Source organism: Chionomys nivalis, chromosome 24 (assembly GCF_950005125.1).
Source record: "Chionomys nivalis chromosome 24, mChiNiv1.1, whole genome shotgun sequence".
In the NCBI taxonomy this organism is placed as follows: Eukaryota; Metazoa; Chordata; class Mammalia; order Rodentia; family Cricetidae; genus Chionomys; species Chionomys nivalis.
The window spans coordinates 16468322-16490124 of NC_080109.1; the positions used below are offsets into that span (position 1 = coordinate 16468322).

A 21803-nucleotide genomic window follows, 5' to 3' on the forward strand; every position below is an offset into this window, starting at 1 on the left:
CATTTTGTGATCTTGAATAATAGATTTTTAATGTATTTTGAGTTTAATCTAAAACGGCTCTAATATTCAGTTCTTACAACTATGAGCGCTTTATCCAGTTTGTAGAAGTAAAGTAACTCAAAAAACTAGACTTTGTAAAGTCGAGTGGGAAAGTAGAAGATGTAGCACAGAACTGTGTCTTGGGTCAAGAATTTTGTGCTGTCTTTGGTGTAGTGTGTTGATTTTTAATTTTGAACATTGAATACAAAGTCATGGTTATGTTTTTGTCTGCCGTTGTAGGTAACTGTCCAATGATACATATACCTGGTTTTACTTTTCCAGTTGTGGAATATCTTTTGGAAGATATCATTGAAAAAATAAGGTAAATGTTAGGCAGTAAAATCAGTTAAAAAGTACTAACATATCACTCTGCTTGTGTCAGATTTATTCTTTTTTTTTCCTCACTTTTATTTTTTTTAAAAAAAGAAAACAAATTATCTTTTCATTTTTACATACCAATCCCAGTTCCCACTCCCTCCCCTACTTCCATCCCCTTCACCTCCCCCCTCCCCATCACTCCTTCAGAGTAAGGCACATTGCTCTGAGGAAGGAACAAGGCCCTCCCCACTATATCCAGTCTGTATCCATCTAAAGAGGATGGGGTCCAAAAAACTAGTACTGGCAGCAGGGACAAATTCTGGTGCCACTGCCAGTAGCCCTGCCATCTGCCCAAGCCATACAACTCTCATCCACATGCAGAGGGTCTAGCTTGGTCTTATACTGGTTCCTTTCCTGTCTGGCCGGAGTTGGTGAGCTCCCATTAGCTCAGGTAAGCTGTTTTCAGTGGGTGAACCCATCATGGTCTTGACCTCTTTGCTCATATTTTCACTCCTCCCACTCTTCAACTGGACTTTGGGAGCTCAGCCCAGTGCTTCGCTGCAGGTCTCTGCCCGTCTCCATCAGTTGCTGGATGAAGGTTCTATGGTGATGTTTAAGATAGTCATCAATCTGACTACAGGGCAAGGCCATTTTGGGCACCCTCTCCACTATTGCTTAGGGTTTTAGCTGGGGTCATCCTTGTGGATTCCTGGAAATTTCTCTAGAGCCAGGTTTCTTGCTAGTCCCATAATGGCTCCCTCAATCAAGATACCTCTTTCCTTGCTCTCCGTCTCTGTCCTTTCCTTATCTTGACTATCCTGTTCCCTCAAGGTCTCCTCTCTCCTCCGTTTCCCCTTTCACCCTTCCTTTCCCCCACACTCCATGCTCCCAATTTTGTCAGGTGATCTTGTCTATTTCCCCTTTCTAGGTAGATCTATATATCTTTTCCTTAGGGTTCACCTTGTTACTCAGCATCTCTAGGGTCATAGGCTATAGTGTCGCCACCTCTTTCATGAGTTCCATTTTGGGATTTTCATCTCCCTGATAGATTTTGTGACTTAAATGTCATGTGAGACATTTACTCTGTCTGAGACAGATGTTCTTTTGATACTGAATTTAGACTCCATTCACCCTCCCCATTCCAGTCTAGATGCTATCCTTTAAATTCTGAGAGCCTTTGGGGTTAAAGTAGCTTTAGTTTTCCTTTGTCTCTTCCCACCCTCTCTCTCAGAGTGCACAATGCAAGTGAATAATTCTTGGACGCATGTACCTCTTTTGTTCTGAAAACTACGTCTGCCTCTCCCCTTCGCTGTCACGTGACAGCAGAACTGCAGTGCTAGCATGTGTCTGATACTCCTGGAGTATCTAATTGAAATCCTTGGGTTGAAGTCATGCATTTAGAAATCTTACATGTTTTACAAGGGATCTTATGCACAGTTTGGTTTGAAAAAACTTTCAGAGTCCAAATTATTCTCTTAAGCTGTCATTAGGTCTTACTTCGGACTTTCTATTAAAAAATTGTATTTTGGAGCAAACTTAAAACTAAAGATAAAGAGTAGCTCAGAAATCATTTTTCATTTAGATTGTTGAGCTGGCTTATAGATCTTATGTGCTTTAATAGGGAATACTTTTTATCTTAAATGTGAAGTTTTATGTATTAGTACTTAAAGTAAATTAATATTTTGGGTAACATTTCCTGGAAAATATAGCGACAGTGTTCTTTAGAATCTGGTTTGAAATCTCCATTGTAAAAGCAGGTATACTTAAAGCCATAATGTTTTAAATGTAGGAAGATACATAATACTCTTTTATTTTAGATATGTTCCAGAACAAAAAGAACATAGATCCCAGTTCAAGAGGGGTTTCATGCAGGGTCATGTAAATAGACAAGAAAAGGAGGAAAAAGAAGCAATCTATAAAGAACGCTGGCCAGCGTATATAAAGGAGCTGCGAACAAGGTGAGCATGTGCTTGAGGGTAGAACAAAGTGACTGAACAACTGAACCAACAGTGTGCTTGAAGGGAAGAATCGCATTTCAGCTAAACACTGCCAATTTGGCTTACCTGTTATTATCCCAGTAATTTTAATTTTCTCTTATCTGTAGATTGGTTGTTCATATGCGGACTGAGTTAACGTTAAGGTTTTATAGCTGATTAAGCTACAGAAAACTTGCAAAGCATGAAATGACTTTCTGTGTGATCTTGGTAGATACTCTGCAAGTACCGTAGATGTTTTGGAAAGGATGGATGATGATAAAGTTGATCTGAATTTGATTGCTGCCCTTATTCGATACATTGTTTTGGAAGAAGAGGTTAGTTTTGTTTAGTTTTTCTTCAAGTAATGCGGATTTTAATTTTATTAACATATCAAAGTCATGAAAACCTCACTTTCCTAAGTGCTTTTAAAAAGTGGACTGGAAGGAAATCTCAAATAACATATTTTAGGCATTTAACCTATTTAAAGAAAAGACTAAACAAATTATCTCTGGATTGTAAATCTGAGTTTTTAAGGGGATCTGTATTCATTTAAATAGCTAAAATTCAGAGCTGCTGTAATTTTAGTGAGGATTTAAGTGTGCATAGATTTGTTATTGTCATTATTGATGAGGTTCTTTTAATAGTGATTTCCTGTCTATATAGGATGGTGCAATACTGGTCTTTCTACCAGGCTGGGACAATATCAGCACTTTACATGATCTCTTGATGTCACAAGTGATGTTTAAATCAGGTATTACATAATGTATTATACTATAATTCCAACACTGCTACTTGAATTCATGTAGTATGTGAAGAAGTTGTTACTTATGGGACTACGTTAGTAAAGGATTTTGAGGGTCTAAGACCTGATGGATTTTTTTATTTAAGAAATTGAATGTTTTCTAGAAGTTCTGAGTGATAAGTGAAGATGGGATACACATTTTGAAGCTTTTTAGTTTTATGAGAGTATTATTTTACCCTTTCTTTGAACTTCCTTAATAAGATTGAGCTTTAAAATTAAAATATTGGTATTTATGGACTTCAAATTTTCCCCTCTCATTGGAGGTTTTATTAATAGGATACAATTAGTGGCCTTTCCTGGGTGTGATTTAGAAAGCTGCCTCCCACCACTGAAACAAATTCTAAGAATTTGGGCAGGAGCTAGAGTTATGGCTCAGTGGTTAAGAATGCTTGCTGCTTTTCCAGAGGGTCTGAGTTGAGTTCCCACCACTCCACATCGAAAACTGCCTGTAACTTCAGTTTGTCTTCTGGCCATCACAGGCACTCGTTCACATGGCATACTTACAGACACACACTCAGGTTCACGTTAACAGCAATTAACAAATGAAAATGTAGAAATATTAACTGGAACTCATTGGGGACCTCAGAAACCCATTGTAGAAAAGCTCAGTTTGACTATATGTAGAAATTTATAAGAACTGTGTGATTCAACAGCTAAATTTACTGTTTCATACATGTGCCATATATGTTTAATGGAGCTTTAATTTAATTTACTTTTTAATTTTCAGATAAGTTTCTTATTATACCTTTACATTCATTGATGCCCACAGTAAACCAGACACAGGTATGTTCTTCAATTTGTTTTTTGTCTGGGATTGAGGCTAACTGTACAGCTGCTTACCGAGTTTTGTTTATGTTCTGAGACAGAAGCATTACTTACAGTGTTTTCCCACACTTTTTCCTTCCTCTCACCTTTCCTGTGCATCACACACAACACTGCTCTTTCAAATTCATGACCTCTATTTCTGTGTTGCTGGTGGTGGAGTGTGTAAACACATTCTTAAATATATAAATGTGACCTGCTGAGTATGTATAATATTGGTTACGTGTATGTGATTTTTCGGGCTGCCCACTTGGTATTGGTTAATCAGCTGGTGTGCTCTTTCCTGAGAAAGACCGTTTCTCCTGCTTGCAACATTCCTTAGGTGTCTATAGTTCTCTCTCTAGGGTCGAGGCCTCAAGGCTTTCCCCTTTCAATGTTAGTATGTTTATCGATGTTGTCCTTGATCAGGCCTTGTTTAGGCAGTTGTGTTGAAACTTCATAGATCTTGCTTCTCTGATGTTTCTTGTCCGTGATTAAAGAGCTGTTTTTTCTTACTTTGCTCACCAGCTTTCGTTAAGGATGTGGTAAAAGTGGAGTGCCTCTGTTTGCCTCTTGTTTGTGATATATTTATAGCATCTGTGGGAGCTAACTTACTAAAGGAGGATTTCCTCATGTTGAAAATGAGTGTGTTAATGATAGATTTGTAAACAAAACATATGGCATTTAATAAAGAGAAATGCTAAAATTGATCACAATATCTCAAGAAGTAACATTGTAAAAGTATGTCAGAAATTAGTATACTTTTGATGTGTTTTTTTCTTACAGGTATTTAAAAAAACTCCCCCTGGCGTTCGGAAAATAGTAATTGCTACCAACATTGCAGAGACTAGGTAAGAACTATTTTAAATATCAGCTATTGGTGATCATATAAGTTTTGAGCCCCTACATTATTAGCATACTTAAACCTTTGTTCTCTATAAGATACTCTGTAATCCTTTTAAAAAATCAAATGTAAACCTTAGTTTTCTTTTTAAAGCTGTTATACTGTTTTCAGTTTTCTTTTTTGATGAAGACCTTTAAGAAGTTGTTTTTCAAAACTTCTCTAAAGAAACATGGGAGCTGATGTAGGTTTAGTTTTCTTTTCTGTTCTCCAATTAAGGACAGTATTTTATAATTAATTACATGCAGCCTTAGACATTTCTAATGTTTTAATGAGACATTTAAAGCTCAGTTGCTGAAACAGATTATTTTCTAGAAGCTGCTCTTAGACCCTAGTCCTTTAGGCTCTCAGAGCTGTCATAAGGTAGTGGAAATGGTGCGAAGATGGCTGTGGGATGATAAGGGTGTAATCGCTGCATAAGCGCTGCAACTACGGGATGATGCCGCCTGCTGTGGGCTTGGCTACTGTAAAACTGAAACATGGGAGAAGAGTAGTGAGATTCGAACTACTAAAACCATTCGACTCAGTAAAAAAATATTTTAAGTAAAATTAAAAATTATTTTTAAAATCTATAGGCATGGTATAAGTTAATGGTCCGCTTGATGTACTTACAATATTTTATGTATCTATTTTCCAAACAGCATCACCATAGATGATGTGGTTTATGTAATAGATGGAGGAAAAATTAAAGAGACACACTTTGACACACAGAACAACATCAGTACCATGTCTGCTGAGTGGGTTAGTAAAGCTAATGCCAAACAGAGGAAAGGAAGAGCAGGAAGGTAAGAGGGAAATAAATGCTGTCCAGGCCCTTGAGAACATGGGAAAAAATCTGAGCACATTTTACTGGTGTGATGTAGAAGTATTAGTAGGAGAGTTACCTTGTGTACTATATTGAACTCATAACACTTTTGGGCTGTCAGTATTTGATTTTTAATTGGCATATAAAATAATAAGGTTGTAAAATCTCTTTTACATTTGTATGATTACACTTCCCCCTTACCCTTTTCCTTTACTCAGACGGTTCCTCTTCCATGTAACATACCCCCTCTTCTCTGTGCCCCATATTTCCTGTGTTTAGACTTCTTCCTTTCCACTTCTTTTATATTTTCCTATGACCATCTACCAGCCTATCTAACCATCATCTGTCTAGTTCATGTGTATATAAGTTTACATTTAGGTTCTGCGGAGGGGAGAATGTTTGGTACTTGCCTTTCTGAGTGGCGGGCTTAACATATTCCTGCAGGTATCATAATTTCATCTTTACAACACATCTTCCTTATCAGCTCGTCTGTTGATGGGTAGTTGGTCTGACTGTGTATCTTGGCTATTGTTGAAGTACTTTTGTTACGTGCTGACTTAGAGTCCTTTGTGTGCGTGTGTGTAGGGAGCAGCACAGTTGTGTCATGTGTTAGTTCTCTAGTTTTTTGAAAACCCTTCATATTGATTTGCTTGGTACCCCCAGAAGGTCCTAAGAGCTCCTTTTCCCCACATGTCCACTAACATCTGTTTTCTTGGTGTTAGCCATTAACACCAAGTGAAGACGTGAGATGGGATCTCAGTGTAGTTTGCATTTGCGTTTTCCCACGCCTACCTGTTACAACACATTTTTTAAATAAGAAAATAGTTTTATTCATACTTTTTTGGGAAATATCTGCCAAGTTTCTTATTTTATGAATGTTTTCTTTGACAACCTAGTCTAGTTAGTTAAAATTAATGGCCTGTTTTAGTTACTTACAGTCTTGTTTCTGTGTCTATTCTTAAAGTATGCATTACCTAATAATAATTGAGTACCAGCTCCTCTCCTAAATGCTTTATGTGCTTGATTCTTACCTCATAGCTAAGCTATCAACTATGTGCTTTTAGAATAAGGAAACTGAGGTATAGAGAAGTTAAATGACTTCTTCAGAGTTCCAGTGCTTTGTACACAGCAGAGACAGAACCTGAATCCAAGCAGCCCAGCTCCACAGTCTGGGCTTCTAGTCAGTGTCCTTTTAAGCAGTACTGATTCTGACTGTTGATCCCCAGTAAAACACAAGGGAAGCACTTTTTCTCCTTTGGTGTAGTCATAGAAATAAGAGCATTTGTTTAGTGATGAGAACAGTATTTGTCTTGCCTTTACACATAGTTGTGCTGACTGATTTTGATTTGTACTTTTGGTCATGTTAGTAACAGTCATAGCTGATGTCACAAAAGGTTTTCCTTTATCAGTTAAAGGTAAATAGTCACTGTCTTACATATGGACTCATGTTAGAAAAGGAAAGTTAAAGAAAACATTATTGACATATATATATGTATATATATATATATATGCCTTTGTTATATATGTGTGCTCAGTCTATAAAGCTCTGTATTGCTTGCTATAACCTTTACAGATTGTCCCTATTTAACCTGATTTCCAGATGGTTTCTTGTATTGTGAAGTTGATGCTTCACAAAGCCTATAGATTGATAGTTTCTTTGGAGACCAGAATACAAACAAACAAACAAAAACTACTATACCATGTGATCCTTCTGGAAATATGGTTTCTTTCTATGAGGTGAAAGATAATATTAGGTCTATAACACCAGAGAAATGTTAGATAATAGATATTGAGTCTTTGTAGATATAGGCAAAACAACAAGAAAAACAACAAAAAACTGAAAGTTTTAGAACTTGTATTCTATAGTGGCTAGAGCCTTCCCAAAATACTAACCTGCTCAGAAGTATATAAATTCTGTCATATCACTTGTGGCACTAAATTGCAAACATAAAAGAGTTTCCAACGTCTGAGAGTTCACTATATAGAATACATTTAAATATGTTCTTTAATTAATAAAGGCAGGCTAAGATAGTAGTTTCCCTGCCTGTTCTTTTTGTGGCATTCTAAAAGTCATGTTCTTATTATTGCTTTTTTCTTTTTAAGAGTTCAGCCTGGTCATTGTTATCATCTGTATAATGGCCTTAGAGCAAGTCTTCTAGATGACTACCAGCTGCCAGAAATTTTGAGAACTCCTTTGGAAGAACTTTGTTTGCAAATAAAGGTATTTGTTGGGAGAAAAAAAAACTAAATGGAGGGCGATGCTCTTGTTTTCAGCATTGTTAGTACAAGAAAGTGTAGTATGACCCTACTAAAAGGGATTCTTTTTATGTGAGGCAGCTACTTAAACACCTTCCCATATATGTCTAAGAGGTGATAATGTTAGGGTCAGGGTATCTGTCTTTGATTCTCACGTCCTACCTGGAAACTTTGTTCTGCTTTAGTGAGCAGATATTTTAAGTTAATATAAAGTTCCTGTATTAAGACAGTGTTAGATGTATAATACTCGGTGATTGTTATCTACTGTTATTTAATTTTTGTGGTTCAAAGGATTGAACCCATGGCTCATGCTAGGCAAGCTCTCTACCACTGAACTAACTGCCTTTGCGTGCGCGCGCACACACACACACACAGTGTTGGTATTTTTTATTTTTTTATTTTTATTTTTTTGATTTTGAGATGGTCTCAATAATTGGCTCAATCTGACCTTAAGTTGTTGATCATCTTGCCTTAGCCTCCTGAGTAACTGGTATTATAGTCCTGTACCACCAGGTCTGTTTAGCTGTTATATCTTCAAATACTCTACCTTCTGTGTGTGTACATATGCTCAGCTAACCCTGTTTCTAAAGTAATCAGTAACCAACTTGTTGGGATTTTTTTTTTATATAACTTTTCTCACTAGTTAATTTGCTCTTGGAAAATGTTATATAAACTTTTACGTGCATGTTTTATGTCTTTGATCCATATTTAACTATTTGTCTCCACAGATTTTAAGGCTAGGTGGAATTGCTTATTTTCTGAGTAGGTTAATGGATCCACCATCAAATGAAGCAGTATTGCTCTCTATAAAACACCTAATGGAACTGGTAAATTTGATTCTTTTTTTAAAAAGTATAACTTGGATTTAGATGTTACAGTGTATACTAGCTTCTTAAAAGCTTATCACTCCAGAGTCCAGCACTGTCAGGCTTGATACAGCACTTTTCTTATGTTTTTAAGATATAAGACTGTGTGTTTTGTTCATGTACAAGACTGATTTCAAGATACATGAAATCTTGACATTTTTCTTTAGTGGTCTTCATATGTATCCTTGAACTGTGTTGACTTAATTTACTCCTTCTGGTTACCATGATATTCTCTTGTCATATTTAAGTGTTTTTATGGTAGAATAGACATTTGATAAAAACAAATTTGATACATATTTTGAAATATATATAAATGTTTTATTTCTATGATGCCGTAATAATACTTGGAACGATCGTTCACTATTATAGCTTATATCCACAGAACAAGATTTTTTTGGTTTTGTTATTTCATTCTTATGTTCTGAGAAACTCTTAAGTGACTGTAATTGACAGTCACTCTCACCATGTTGAGAGGCACAGGACTGGCCATGAATTAATGCCCAGAGTAGTAAGAGAAGCACAAGAGATGAGAAAAGTGCTGACTACTATTGTTCGCACCTATGTGTGGTGATTTGGGTTATGAGTCAATTAGAAGTTCATTACCTCAGCATATACATATGCTTTATAGCACCTCTCTGTACTGTACTGTACCATGTAGAAAAAGAATGTTTTTGTTTATTTGCAAAGTCATGTTGGTTAGTGTTGGGTTGGAGGGTGTCAATGACATGTCACAGGTTTGGAAGCTATCCATGTGGATAATTTTAAAGATAGGCTTTTAAAATAATAAACTGCTTAAAATAACACTGTAAATTATCCAGCCATGTCCTTATATTTCCTTGGTGTCTTCAGGATACTTTTCTAGCTGCCCTCATTTGAACCAGTTTACCCAGGGAATCGAAACTGAACTCATTTCTACGTATGCCCCTTACCTCTTTTTGCATCGTGGCACCTAAACTAGACTCTAGGGACTTTGCTTTCCACCCACTTCTCTTTTCATAACTGCTTTACCACAGGTGATTTTCTTTATTTCTGACATTACATTTCCATGTTGTAGATCAATTAGGTTTGTTTGAATAAGTCACTAGCCTTTGCTGACGTCAGAATTTTTTTTTTCTTCCTGTTGAAGGCACCTAAAACAGTGCCTGGGCATTTGGGAGCTTAAGAGAATATTTTACAGCTAACTACAGTAGCTTTTAATGTGCTTTGCTACGCCTGCTGTAAGAAAATTCTTTCTTTCAGAGTGCTTTGGATAAGCAAGAAGAATTAACACCTCTTGGCGTTCATTTAGCCCGATTACCTGTTGAGCCACATATTGGAAAAATGATTCTTTTTGGAGCGTTATTCTGTTGCTTAGATCCAGTGCTCACTATTGCTGCTAGTCTCAGCTTTAAAGATCCCTTCGTCATTCCACTGGTAAGAAAGACGGGAAAAAGGCTGGGCATTTTTAATGCTAAAACTATTTACTGCTCACACGTATTTTTCATTATATTTCAATAAAATACCCATAATTATTATGTCAGACAAATTTAAGCTACACCTGTTAATTTTTAGGGAAAAGAAAAGATTGCCGATGCAAGAAGAAAGGAGTTGGCAAAGGAGACTAGAAGTGATCACCTGACAGTTGTAAATGCATTTGAGGTAAGAAAAAACATTGTTCTTCTTTATAGAAGATTATTCAAGAGCATGTATTATAATACTTTTAAGTGACCATATTTATATCTTAAATGGTTGCTGAGAAATTGTTAAAATTTGGCGAACATTTTATAAAAGTTTCTGTACAACTTTCTCTGTTGTACAAGAGTTCATCTTTGTTTTGGGGAAAGGCTTATATAAAAAGTAAGACTGAAACAGATGAACACATTATGTTGTTTTTCATATGTAACGTTCCTCGTGTCTTTTATCTCCATGACAGTGTGTCTACTAATGTTCTACTCTTGGAGTCAGTAGTACAGCTTTTTGTGCGTATATTGTGTGTGTGTGTGTCTGTGTGTGTGTAAATACAACCTCAGATCATAAAATGGTACTTATATATAGAAATTTTTCATTTCTTTTACATTTTCTAATCTGGTGGAGTTAGGTCTCTAACCTATTTCTTTATAGTATCTTTACCTTCTTGGTGTCTGTGGTAATGTTTCTGTCTTCATTTCTGAGTCTGCTCATTTTTGTCCTCTTTTTGGCCTGTGGGTTGGCAGTGGATAAGTATGTCTTGGCTAGAGTCTGGAGGTTGGGGGCCACACAAAGAGGTAAGCCAAACTAGGCCAGGGCACTGGGTATGGCACTTGTGCTCAATGTAGGCCTTTGAGAAGGGTAAATGGGGGTAGAGTCAGATGGGCTCACCCAACTAGATCCTTATAAAGGATATGCAGGGTCTGGCTCAGCCAGGACTCATTTAATATATCTCTTTCCCTGTTTCCTTGTTATTTTTATTTATTTCCCTGTTTAGTTTTATTTATTTTTGTTAGGGGAGTGTTATGTTGGTACACATGTCACAGCATGCATATGGCACAGTCAGAACAATTTGTGAGAGTTTGGTATTTTCTTTTACAATATAGGGGGATCAAGGGATCTAACTCTGGTTGTCAAGCTTGGGTGCAGGGACTTACCTATTAAGCCGTCTTACAGACACCCCCTTCTTTCTCCTTCCTTCCTTCCTTCCTTCCTTCCTTCCTTCCTTCCTTCCTTCCTTCCTTCCTTCCTTCCTTCCTTCCTCTCTTTCTTTCAAGATTTATTTATTTATGTATATGTCTGCATGTCAGAAAAGGGCATCAGATCCCATTATAAATGGTTATGATTCACGATGTGGTTGCTGAGATTTAACTCAGGATCTCTGGAAGAGCAACCAGTGCTCTTAACTTCTGAACCATCTCTCCAGCCTGCCTTTTATTATTCTACTTAAAAAATCTATGTTTTGAAATTGAAAATGTATGAGAACATTGAAATTTATTTACTAATATTCTTTTTTATGAATACTTGATACACCATGGAAAGATTTTGTGCAAAATACACAATATGTTAGTATAACTTACACTATTTTGCACTTCAGTAGCAATGTTAGGTATTAGAATCGTAAGGAGCTTAGTTTTTTTTGTTCTGAGTTTTAAAGTCTTTGACGTCTTTGCAGAGAATATGGGACACCAGTGAATAAACTGTTAGTAAAATAAAGGTGGGAACTGCTAAGTAGTCGTTGGTGTGGTGGTGTGGGATTCCCCTCTGTATGCTGTGATTGCCATTAATGCTGGGAGGAGGGAGGTCGAGTCAAAGAGAAGACATGAGCCACTGCCGGAGACAGATGTGCTAAAACTTTGCTTGTAGGCCATGACCTTGTGGTGATGCACAGATTAATGGAGATGGGTTAAATCAAGATGTAAGAGTTAACAAATAAGAAGCTAGAGCTAATGAGCCAAGTAGTGATTTAACTAATACAGTTTCTGTGTGATTATTTTGGGAGTCTGGGCAGCTGGGAAACAAGCAAGTGGCCCTCTTACAACAGCATAGAACCATGAAAGTGAATTTCGTCATTTCTTTGTCCAATAGGGTTGGGAAGAAGCTAAGCGACGTGGTTTCAGATACGAAAAAGACTACTGCTGGGAATATTTTCTGTCTTCAAACACGCTGCAGGTAACGCTGAAAGATTTGCACTAATCATATATACTAGATTAGTATATGTGCAGGCATTTTGTTCAGTTATATCTGTAGTAAAATTAACTACATTCAAAGAGTATGGGTGCCTGTCAAGAAATTGACATTCTAGTAAAAAGTCCCAGTCATCAGTAGAGTGAAAAGTGATACGACAACTCAGAAAGATACTACAGCCAAAAATTACAAAGGACATAGGATATTTCCAGAGAAATACGTTAATAACTCTATCATAGGATAGGGTTCCTGAAAACACTATACATTCAGTAAAACAAAGGCAAGAAAATAAGGCAGTAAGAGTGAGTTTTCAAGGGACATGGGGTTGGGGTCTGCTAAGAAGGCAGATTGAAGACCAAAGAGCGCTACAAAACAGACTCCTAAGAAAGAAAATTATTGGCATAAAGGGAAGCTTTAGGCATTCAGGATATGCAGCTGAAAGCCACAAAATTCAAGTGATAAATGAAAGTTAAGGATAAGAACGATCCATCAGTGCAGTGAGTATCACTGCATAAGAATCGTGTGTAGTGGAAACTTGCCCAGGCACTTTTCCTTGACCGTTCCCTGAAATGGAACCATATTGTGGAAAGATGGCTAAATTCAAGTCATCTGTGAGAATAGCATGTCTATTTGAGATCTGTCAAGTGTATGACAAGGGCGAGCACTCAAGAAATGCTCTTCTCTGAGTTCCTGAAAACAGCCACTGACAGACAAGGAACCAGGGAAAGTTACATGTCCCATGATTGTCAATGCATGCTGAAACTGTTTAGATACAAAAGGAAAAAAAGGTAGTGAGGGAACTAAACAGTGAGGACTGTATAAGATCATTTCCCTAAAATCATAAGGCTATAATGACCAGGAGGATGTACCTGTCAGGCTCATTTAGAAGAATTACACAGGGAAACCAATTTATACCTTTTGTCAAAAGAAAGACTTTTTGGTAACCAGTTGTATGTTAAACTTGAAGGAATTCCTTAGGAAACATTTCTGTGGTTTTGAAAACAGATTGATCTGGACCATTGAATTTCATTTCTGTGGAACTTCTTTCATTTGAACTAAAAGTTAGTTTCTCTTTATAAAAACTTGTTTTGGGGATGGTCTTGCTTGCAGCCCAGGCTGGCCTGGGGCTCCCAGTTCTTCTCTTTCAGCCTCCTAAGTAACTTGGATTACAGATTTGTATCATAATGATTGTTGGAAAAAAGCTTTCTAATTTAAAGGCTCGTTTCAAGGTGAAAGTGGTATAATATACCTATAATCCTAACACTCAAGAGGTGAAGACGGGGAGCATCAGGAATTCAGGGCTAGCTTCAGGGTCATAGTGTGAGACCAACTGGGCTATATGAAATTCTGCTTCAAAAGTAAGGAGCAACACAGTGGATCTCATCTTAAGCTACACTTCTTTCTTATTTCTCTTTTTTGGTGTGTATGCATAATAAGTGTCTGCAGTATTAATGATTATGAAGATAACAGGTGGGCAACATTTTTCTTTTGCTGTACTGAGCCACCTATCATTTCTGCTTGACTCATGGTTTCTCTTAAGAAAATTTCTCCTGTGCAGTAGGCTAACAGTAGTTAATCTTGGTAATTGTTTGCATTCTTTTGTTATTGTTTCTGCTTGTTTTTTTTTAAAGAGTAAAAGGCAATTCCAAAACTTACACGTCTTGCAAAATGGATTAATTCTTTAAACCTTAATGTTTTTCCTCCCTTACATCATGTAGTTTTTATTCTCCACCACCACCAAATAATAAATTTAATCTTGCAGGCTAGTATCTTAAAAAACATTTATCTTTGTTATTAGAGTACAAAAGCAATCAGAAAGAATAGACAGTAGAATATAGATGTGTTACAGTAAAATTTATTTACGGAAACTTGATTTTCCAGTTCCCTCACTAAATGATCACAGTTAAGAGCCGAGCTGGAGAGATAGATAGCTCAGCAGTTAAAAGCTCTTGCTGCAGAGGAATCAAAGTTTTCCAGCACATGCATCTGGTGGCTCTTAACTGCCTGTACCGCCAGCTGTTGGCGGTCTGAAGCCTGCAGGCTTGCTTCCACAGGCACCTGAATGCACATGAAAAGAACACACGTGTATTAAAACTAAATGTTGTTGCCTGGCGGTGGTGGTGCACGCCTTTAATCCCAGCACTTGGGAGGCAGAGGCAAGCAGATCTCTGTGAGTTTGAGGCCAGCCTGATCTACATGAGCTAGTTCCAGGACAGGCTCCGTAGCTACTGAGAAAGCCTGTCTTGAAAAACCACCACCAACAACAAAAACACCAACAACTAAATGTTGTCTTAAATGTATCACATTTTTGTACCAGTGTTTTTGTAAAGTAGGAGAAGCTAAAAACTAAATTGAGGTGTGTGTGATTCGTAGGCTCTGTGTGTGAAGAATTCTAGCTGTTTGTTACCATTACCTTCTAGATGCTGCACAACATGAAGGGACAGTTTGCCGAGCATCTTCTTGGAGCTGGATTTGTAAGCAGTAGAAGTCCCAAAGATCCTAAAGCTAATATAAATTCAGGTAAAGCAAAGCAAAGGATACACACACACACACACACACACACACGCGCGCACACACCAGTGTAAAATCACTTTGCCCTTTAATGGTCTCAGTATTTTCCTTTTTTCCCTTCCTCTACTTTCCTACTCCCAATAGATAATGAGAAGATAATTAAAGCTGTCATCTGTGCCGGTTTATATCCCAAAGTTGCTAAAATCCGACTAAATTTGGGTAAAAAAAGAAAAATGTAAGCATTGAAGATTGTTATGAACTATTTACAAGCTATTTCTTCATCTTTGGATGTAGAAATGTATTCTCCTGGTTGCTGGATTCTGTGCATGTCTGATAACGTAGATACGTGGGAATTATTGAGCATAGGGAAGTGTCCTCACACACAGATTAGTCACTCGTCTGACCCACCCATTCACATAACAGGTTAAGAACGTGGACCTTCTGTAAACATCCATGGCTGACTGAGCAGTGTGAGAAGCAACACCTGACGAAAAATTGGCTAGAATGGATTTTGTTTTAATATCAAATATATATTCACTTTTTGGAGAAGTGGAATCAATTTCTACATAGCCTTAGTTCCTTCTTCGTCCTTCACTGTGCACTGTGTACTAACACCATTAAGTTAGAGTCTGTCACCTGTCTGCTGTGTTCAGTTATTAAAACTGTGAGTGGATTTGTTGTTAGCATGTAGAAGAATCATATTTTGCTCATGTGCTTTGACCTGTCCTTAATCAGATTCTATTTTCCTCAAAATTTGATTTTGAGATTATGTACAGCAGACATGTACTAAACTCATGTGTGGTATATTTTTTAAGATTGCTTCCATTGTTTGATTTTTACTAAGCTGCCTGTTATTTTTTAAACCAATATTTTATAGTAGTAAGGGAAAAATGCCTTAAGATACTTATGAACTGTATTCTAACTTTTTTAAAGGGTAAAAGTTCACACAAAGTCTGACGGTCTGGTTTCTATTCATCCTAAGTCTGTCAATGTGGAGCAGACAGACTTCCACTATAACTGGCTTATCTATCACCTGAAGATGAGGACAAGCAGTGTAAGTGCACATGTAGCATAATCTGAAAGTCAGTGTTGTACTTTTATGCTTTAAAAGTTGTATTTTTTTCTCTGAGATGCAGTGTAGCTTTATTTCCATGAGTAATGTACTTTTTGTGTATTTTCATGAGGTACATGAGTTACTTGATTTGCGTGGGTTTTCTTGAGAGCCTGCTTTCAAGAAGTGCTGTCAGAATAAAAAATTTAAAAAAAAAAAGTGCTGTCAGGAGTTTGCACTATGTAAAAATTTGTTGGCATGACAATATATCTATCTATGTAATAAGTTAATAAGCTTAGTAGTGGTCAAAATAGAAAGTGAGATTCTACTTTTTATATGTTGATATACAAATAAAGTACTCTAGGCTTTATTTGTGTTCATTAGTTTTGGCATTCAGAAAATGTTCAAGGGAAATCATATGCTTTAGAACAAAACTGTAAAATCTCAAGGAGTGAAGAATGGTTTATTTAAAATGTTATTTCTTCAGAATCATTTTAGCAGGTTAATACCTCTTTTAGAAGGAAGCTATCAGTGTCTGAAATGTTGAATTGCTGTGGTAGGAGTCCGGTCCTACTTCCTCATGCACTTGTCTATGTTAACACCCTTCACAGATATACTTGTACGACTGTACAGAAGTTTCACCATACTGCCTGCTATTCTTTGGGGGAGATATTTCCATCCAGAAAGACAATGGTCAGGAAGTTATTGCTGTAGATGAATGGATTGTGTTTCAGTCTCCAGAAAGAATTGCCCACCTTGTGAAGGTAACTAGTATTAATGATTGTAAGTTTGCAGGCAAATGAGTGTGTGCTCTTGGGGACCACCAGATGGCTCAGCATGTAAAGCAGCTTGCAACTGAGCCTGAAGACCCAGTGACTTGCATGTTTGGAGTACACATGGTAGAAGTTTTCTCTGACCTCCACACGCAGTCCACGGCACACATCATGGCCCCCAAGATAAATACATGTTTCTAAAAGGAAAGTTTCCTGTTCTATTGGAAGAGAGACAGTGTTGACTGATTACAGTTTTCCAAATTATTTTTGATATAATAATAAACTCTTCCAAAGTCTTTTGGAGATGAATGTTTGAATCTTTTAACGATACTTTTAGTTGGTTGCTCTAAGAAAGGCAGATTTTTGCCTTTCTTTCTAATAGTTTATGAAAATTCTTGTCACCACAAAAGTCACATTTGTCTTTGACATCTAAAAATCCATCTTCCCTGATGAACATGTCTGCTTCCTTCAACCTTAGGGGCTAAGAAAGGAACTGGATATCCTTCTGCAAGAGAAGATTGAACACCCTCACCCTGTAGACTGGGACGACACTAAGTCGAGAGACTGTGCAGTACTGTCAGCTATTCTAGACTTGATCAAAACCCAGGAAAAGGCCATTCCAAGGAACTTGACACCACGGTCACAGGAGGGCTATTACAGCTGACAGCTTTCTGTGAAGACCTGAAACTCACCTGATGTCCATGGTTCTCTCTCTCTCTCTCTCTCTCTTTTTTTTTTTTTTTTTTTTTTTTAGGTTTTGGGAAAGTTCCAAGCCTTGGGTTATGAATCACTTTTGCGTGTAAGATAGAAACTTTCAGTGGGTAGTAAAGAGTTAATGTGCATGATTAAACAGTGTCATCTAGCTCCTGTAGAGACACTGGGAAAAGCTGTATGCTCTCTGATCATATACTCTATTGTAGATATGTCCATACTTGGGAGAATTCTTCTTCCGTATATTAAGTGTTGTAACAATGAGAAATTCCTTTATGCCATTATGTAAAATTAATTTTCTGTCCATAGTGACTGTCTAGAGACAGTAAAAGTAGTATGTTTGGCCAAAAAAACAGTCTGTAGTTAAGAATTTGAATACAACCACTTTTTAAAAATCTACTTCTATTACAAGTAAGTTTGATGTAATACAGCCCAGTATTTAATAAAATGTACAATGTGTAAATCTCAGCTAACTTCTTGGTTCATTTTCTAGAAGTCTATCCATCACTTAGCTCACTTGGTTGTTATTTTTGTTTGTTCTTAACCACCTTACTGTGCTGTGTAGAACATTGTAGCACCTGAGCACATGTGGATGTGGTGGTGGATGTTATGTCCCAGCTCAGCCTCTTTTCCTTATCTGAAGGACAGGTAAAGGTTGTGAGGATTACACATGCTAATATGTGTAAAGGACCACAGACTAGTGTCTGATGCATATAAGCCTCACACAGTCTTTGTTACTATTTGTCCATGCAATATTTTTAACGTTAAATAATCTTTTTACCATTTATATTTTGTACCGAGGATCCTGGAGATGGTTGAGCCAAAGGCTTCACACATGCTTGGCAAAAGGGCTGGGTAACTGAGCCACATCTCCAGCCTATAAAACACCATTCTTATGCTTCTTTACCCTCTTGGAGGAGTGTGACAAAACATGGCTGTTTTCAGGCTTGTTAGAACTGTTGGTTTTTATCTATTTTGACTCCCTTCCTGGTTTCTTGTTTGAGTCCCTAGCTCTAGCTTAATGATGTTGGTTTTCTCATTGTAAGATAATCAAGTGTGGTCTTCCCTCCTAAGTAGTGAGATGGCCAGGGTGTATGATTATGGATTTGCTGACTGCACTGGTCCAGCTACTCCTCCTGTGTCTTGAGTGTATGTCACCTGGCACTGTGTGCGAAGATTTGAATGTACTGCATCCTGAATTTGTTCTTTTGGATTATCTCACCAAAATTAAGTCTGCCCCTGAACTCTTTAGAGTGACAGTGATGTTACAATACATATTAGTTTTGGCCCTAACGTCAAGGTGTGTTTCAAGCAAGTATTTCTTCTCCACAGCAAAGGAAGCATGCTTCAGAACTGTTTACAGGTAAGCAGTTCACAAAGATTAAATGTGGTATTGCCCTCCCCTCCCCGCACCATGATACCTCTGCAGCAGCCGGTGGGGGAGGCTGGGGTTGAGTTGCTCATCACTCTGAAGGTTCTGCTACTGCTGTGTACAGACTGTGGTTGCTAACTGGAAAGTGCATTCCAAGCTTCAAAATGACTTGTTCTGGAGTAGTCTTGAAAAATAGGTCATGAAAAAGAAAAGCCTGTGTGTGTTTCATCACTTTGCACAACAGAGAATAAGCTGGAACACCACTGAAACAAACTTAGGAGGAGACACGAAGAATGTTTTAAGAGCACTGAGTTCATGCACATGATACTTTCTTAATTAACTGACCTGGGAAAAAGGCTTTGGGTAATTTTAAGTCAGTTCATTGCAAACTGTATTTTGCTGCATTTGTAAAACAAAATCTACTTTAAAATTCTCCTTTTAATATTCATGCACCCAAGCTAAGTAAATGATGGCATATCCATATATCTGTAATAATCTTATTTGTTAAACAGCATTTTTCTTCTGATTTTTTAAAAACTATCTTGACTGGAGAATATTTGAAGATGTATCTAGCAAAGTAAATCATGTTACCATTGTTAGTTTTTGATACGTTCCCATACCTTCTTAAAGCTTTAAGTTATATATTTGAGTATAGCTCCAGTATGTTGTCTCTACTGTGTAAAAACATGCAGCTAACACACCACAGTCTTGATGTAGAACATTCTCATCAACCTAAAATTGTCTTTGTTGCTTTTGCAGGCAAAATTGCCCTTCTCCTGTGGCGCCTGGTGATCAGCATTTCATCAATTTTGCCTTTTCTAGGATTTCCAGAAATGGATTCACAATGTCTACATGACTTAATATAAAGCATTGAGATAACCTATATACTTACTGTACATATTAATGATTTTTATTGTTTAGTATTCTCTTTGTCATTGTATCCATTTACGGCTTGATGGACAGTTCACGTATGTTCAGCATTTTTGCTGTTAATAAATAAAGCTTCTCTAAATGTGTAGCCAGTTGTCATATGGTTCTATGTTTTCACTTCCTGTGTAAATATCCTGAATTAAGATCATTCCATCAGATGGTTAAGTGTGTATTTTTTAAAGATTTTTATTTTTATTCATGTGTATATGTGCCTATATAAGTTTATATGCATCCCATGTGTGCTGGTATCTGTGGAGGCCAAAAGAGGGCATTGCATCCTCTGGAGCTGAGATTGCCAGCATTGTAAGCTGCCATGTGGGTGCTGGGCACTGAACTCAAGTCTTCTGACTCAGATGACTGAGTCATCTCCAGCCACCTGGCACAGTATGTCTTTAATTAGAGACTACCAGACTTTCCTCAAGTGACTATACCACTTTTGCTTGTGTGGTGTCTTGTTTGTACTTGATATTTTCCATTGGTTTTTGGTGTGATTTTTAACAGTGTTCTATTTCATTTTTGCTTCAGTGATTAGCAATGAGCATCTTTGAACATGCTCAGTTGCTTCTTTGCCTAGTTGTCTTATACATAGTGTTTACATTCTTCACCTCATGTCAAAGGAAGGGTTCTAAAGTATTCCTGTTTAGGGAGAAGATTGGTCACTTTGGATAGATAAGCTGTTAGTGCTTGTTTCTTGACCTTGGAAATGGTCCGATGTGCCCAGAGAACGTGGCACCAACCGTGAGGGTCGGGCATCAGAACAAAACTGGGTGTTGAGAATACTGTGAGAGCGAGTGTTTTGGAAGCATTACACAAGCCGTGTGCATTGTGTAATGCTTTGGAAGCATTACACAAGCCGTGTGCATTGTGAATGGAGCCCAGCCAGTCCTGCATTGAGGGAGGGGACATCTTTTACGTTGTGACCTTCTCGGTGGTCCTAAATTTGACTCAGGAATTTTGAAGTTCAAGATAGAATGAGTAGCGTCTTTCTGAAAACAAAGGGTGCACAGATAGGTGAGTCATTTCCTAGAGCTTTAGTGCAGTAGTTTTGGACTTGTTCTAGGCATTCTTCCTGTATTGCTGACTTTTTTTTGTTTGTTTTTCGAGACAGGGTTTCTCTGTGGTTTTGGAGCCTGTCCTGGAACTAGCTCTGTAGACCAGGCTGGTCTCGAACTCACAGAGATCCACCTGCCTCTGCCTCCCAAGTGCTGGGATTAAAGGCGTGCGCCACCACCGCCCGGCTATTGCTGACTCTTGAACAGCATGGGTATGAAGAATTTGATGAATTCACCAACGTATCTTGGAGGGCCAGGGCATCAGAAAGATTTGATTTGAAAAGGTTGCACATTTTATGTTGAACTATTGAAAAGTTTATAAAGGGTATCTCAATGTATAAAATAGATGTGCATAATTATCAAAATACATAGAAATCGATTATAAAAGTTAAAAATTTACCAAAACTTAGATTAAAATTTCAGAGTATAGAGAAATGTAAGCATCAAATCTAAAACTAGAAGGGTCATGCTAATATGGAATGATACACTACAGCAACCTTGTAGTCACTTCTGGTTGCGCTTGCTTCCATAACTCGTGGACCACTAGTGGTCCAGGACTGGGGATGTTAAAACGCACACACTTCAATTGGAGAGGCTGTACCATGGTGGTTACTTAGAGTCACTACTGCTGCGGTGAAACACCAAAAGCAAGTTGCGGAGGAAAGGGTTTATTTTACTTGTGATTCCACACTGTAGTCTATCATCGAAGGAAGTCAGAACAGGAAACTCAAGTATCCTGGAGGCGAGAGCTGAAGCAGAGGCCATGGAGGGTGCTGCTTACTGACTTGCTCAGCCTGCTTCTAGAACCCAGGATCACCAGCCCAGGGATGGTACTGCCTGCAATGGGCTGAGCCCTCCCCCATGAATCACTAATTAAGAAAATGCCTTACAGCTGGATCTCACAGTAGCATTTTCTCAACTGAGGGTCCCTTTCAGGTGACCCTAGCTTGTGTCAAGTTGACACAAAACTATCCAGCAGAGTGGTATTCAAAGGGTCAACTATGTT

At 37.7% G+C, this 21803-nt stretch overlaps 1 protein-coding gene across 2 annotated transcripts in view; it reads left to right on the forward strand.

Moving 5' to 3' along the window:
* The window catches only part of Dhx36 (DEAH-box helicase 36), a 32556-nt gene extending 12730 nt beyond the window's left edge, over positions 1 to 19826 (forward strand). Inside the window, exons 9-26 of one of the 2 annotated variants that reach the window (XR_009056275.1) lie at positions 280 to 361; positions 2175 to 2315; positions 2566 to 2668; positions 2997 to 3084; positions 3863 to 3918; positions 4723 to 4787; positions 5479 to 5622; positions 7746 to 7863; positions 8627 to 8725; positions 10004 to 10177; positions 10316 to 10402; positions 12299 to 12382; positions 14818 to 14917; positions 15053 to 15143; positions 15842 to 15962; positions 16571 to 16723; positions 17211 to 18806; positions 19575 to 19826. Coding sequence is in view for 1 of the 2 variants with exons in the window: in XM_057756880.1 (XP_057612863.1) it covers positions 280 to 361; positions 2175 to 2315; positions 2566 to 2668; positions 2997 to 3084; positions 3863 to 3918; positions 4723 to 4787; positions 5479 to 5622; positions 7746 to 7863; positions 8627 to 8725; positions 10004 to 10177; positions 10316 to 10402; positions 12299 to 12382; positions 14818 to 14917; positions 15053 to 15143; positions 15842 to 15962; positions 16571 to 16723; positions 17211 to 17396 (1892 nt within the window). In the remaining variant the exon portion in view is untranslated. Of the gene's footprint in view, positions 1 to 279; positions 362 to 2174; positions 2316 to 2565; positions 2669 to 2996; positions 3085 to 3862; positions 3919 to 4722; positions 4788 to 5478; positions 5623 to 7745; positions 7864 to 8626; positions 8726 to 10003; positions 10178 to 10315; positions 10403 to 12298; positions 12383 to 14817; positions 14918 to 15052; positions 15144 to 15841; positions 15963 to 16570; positions 16724 to 17210 lie in introns of both variants that reach the window. The other variant, XM_057756880.1, reaches the window with a different exon arrangement.
* Positions 19827 to 21803: the final 1977 nt, after the last annotated feature.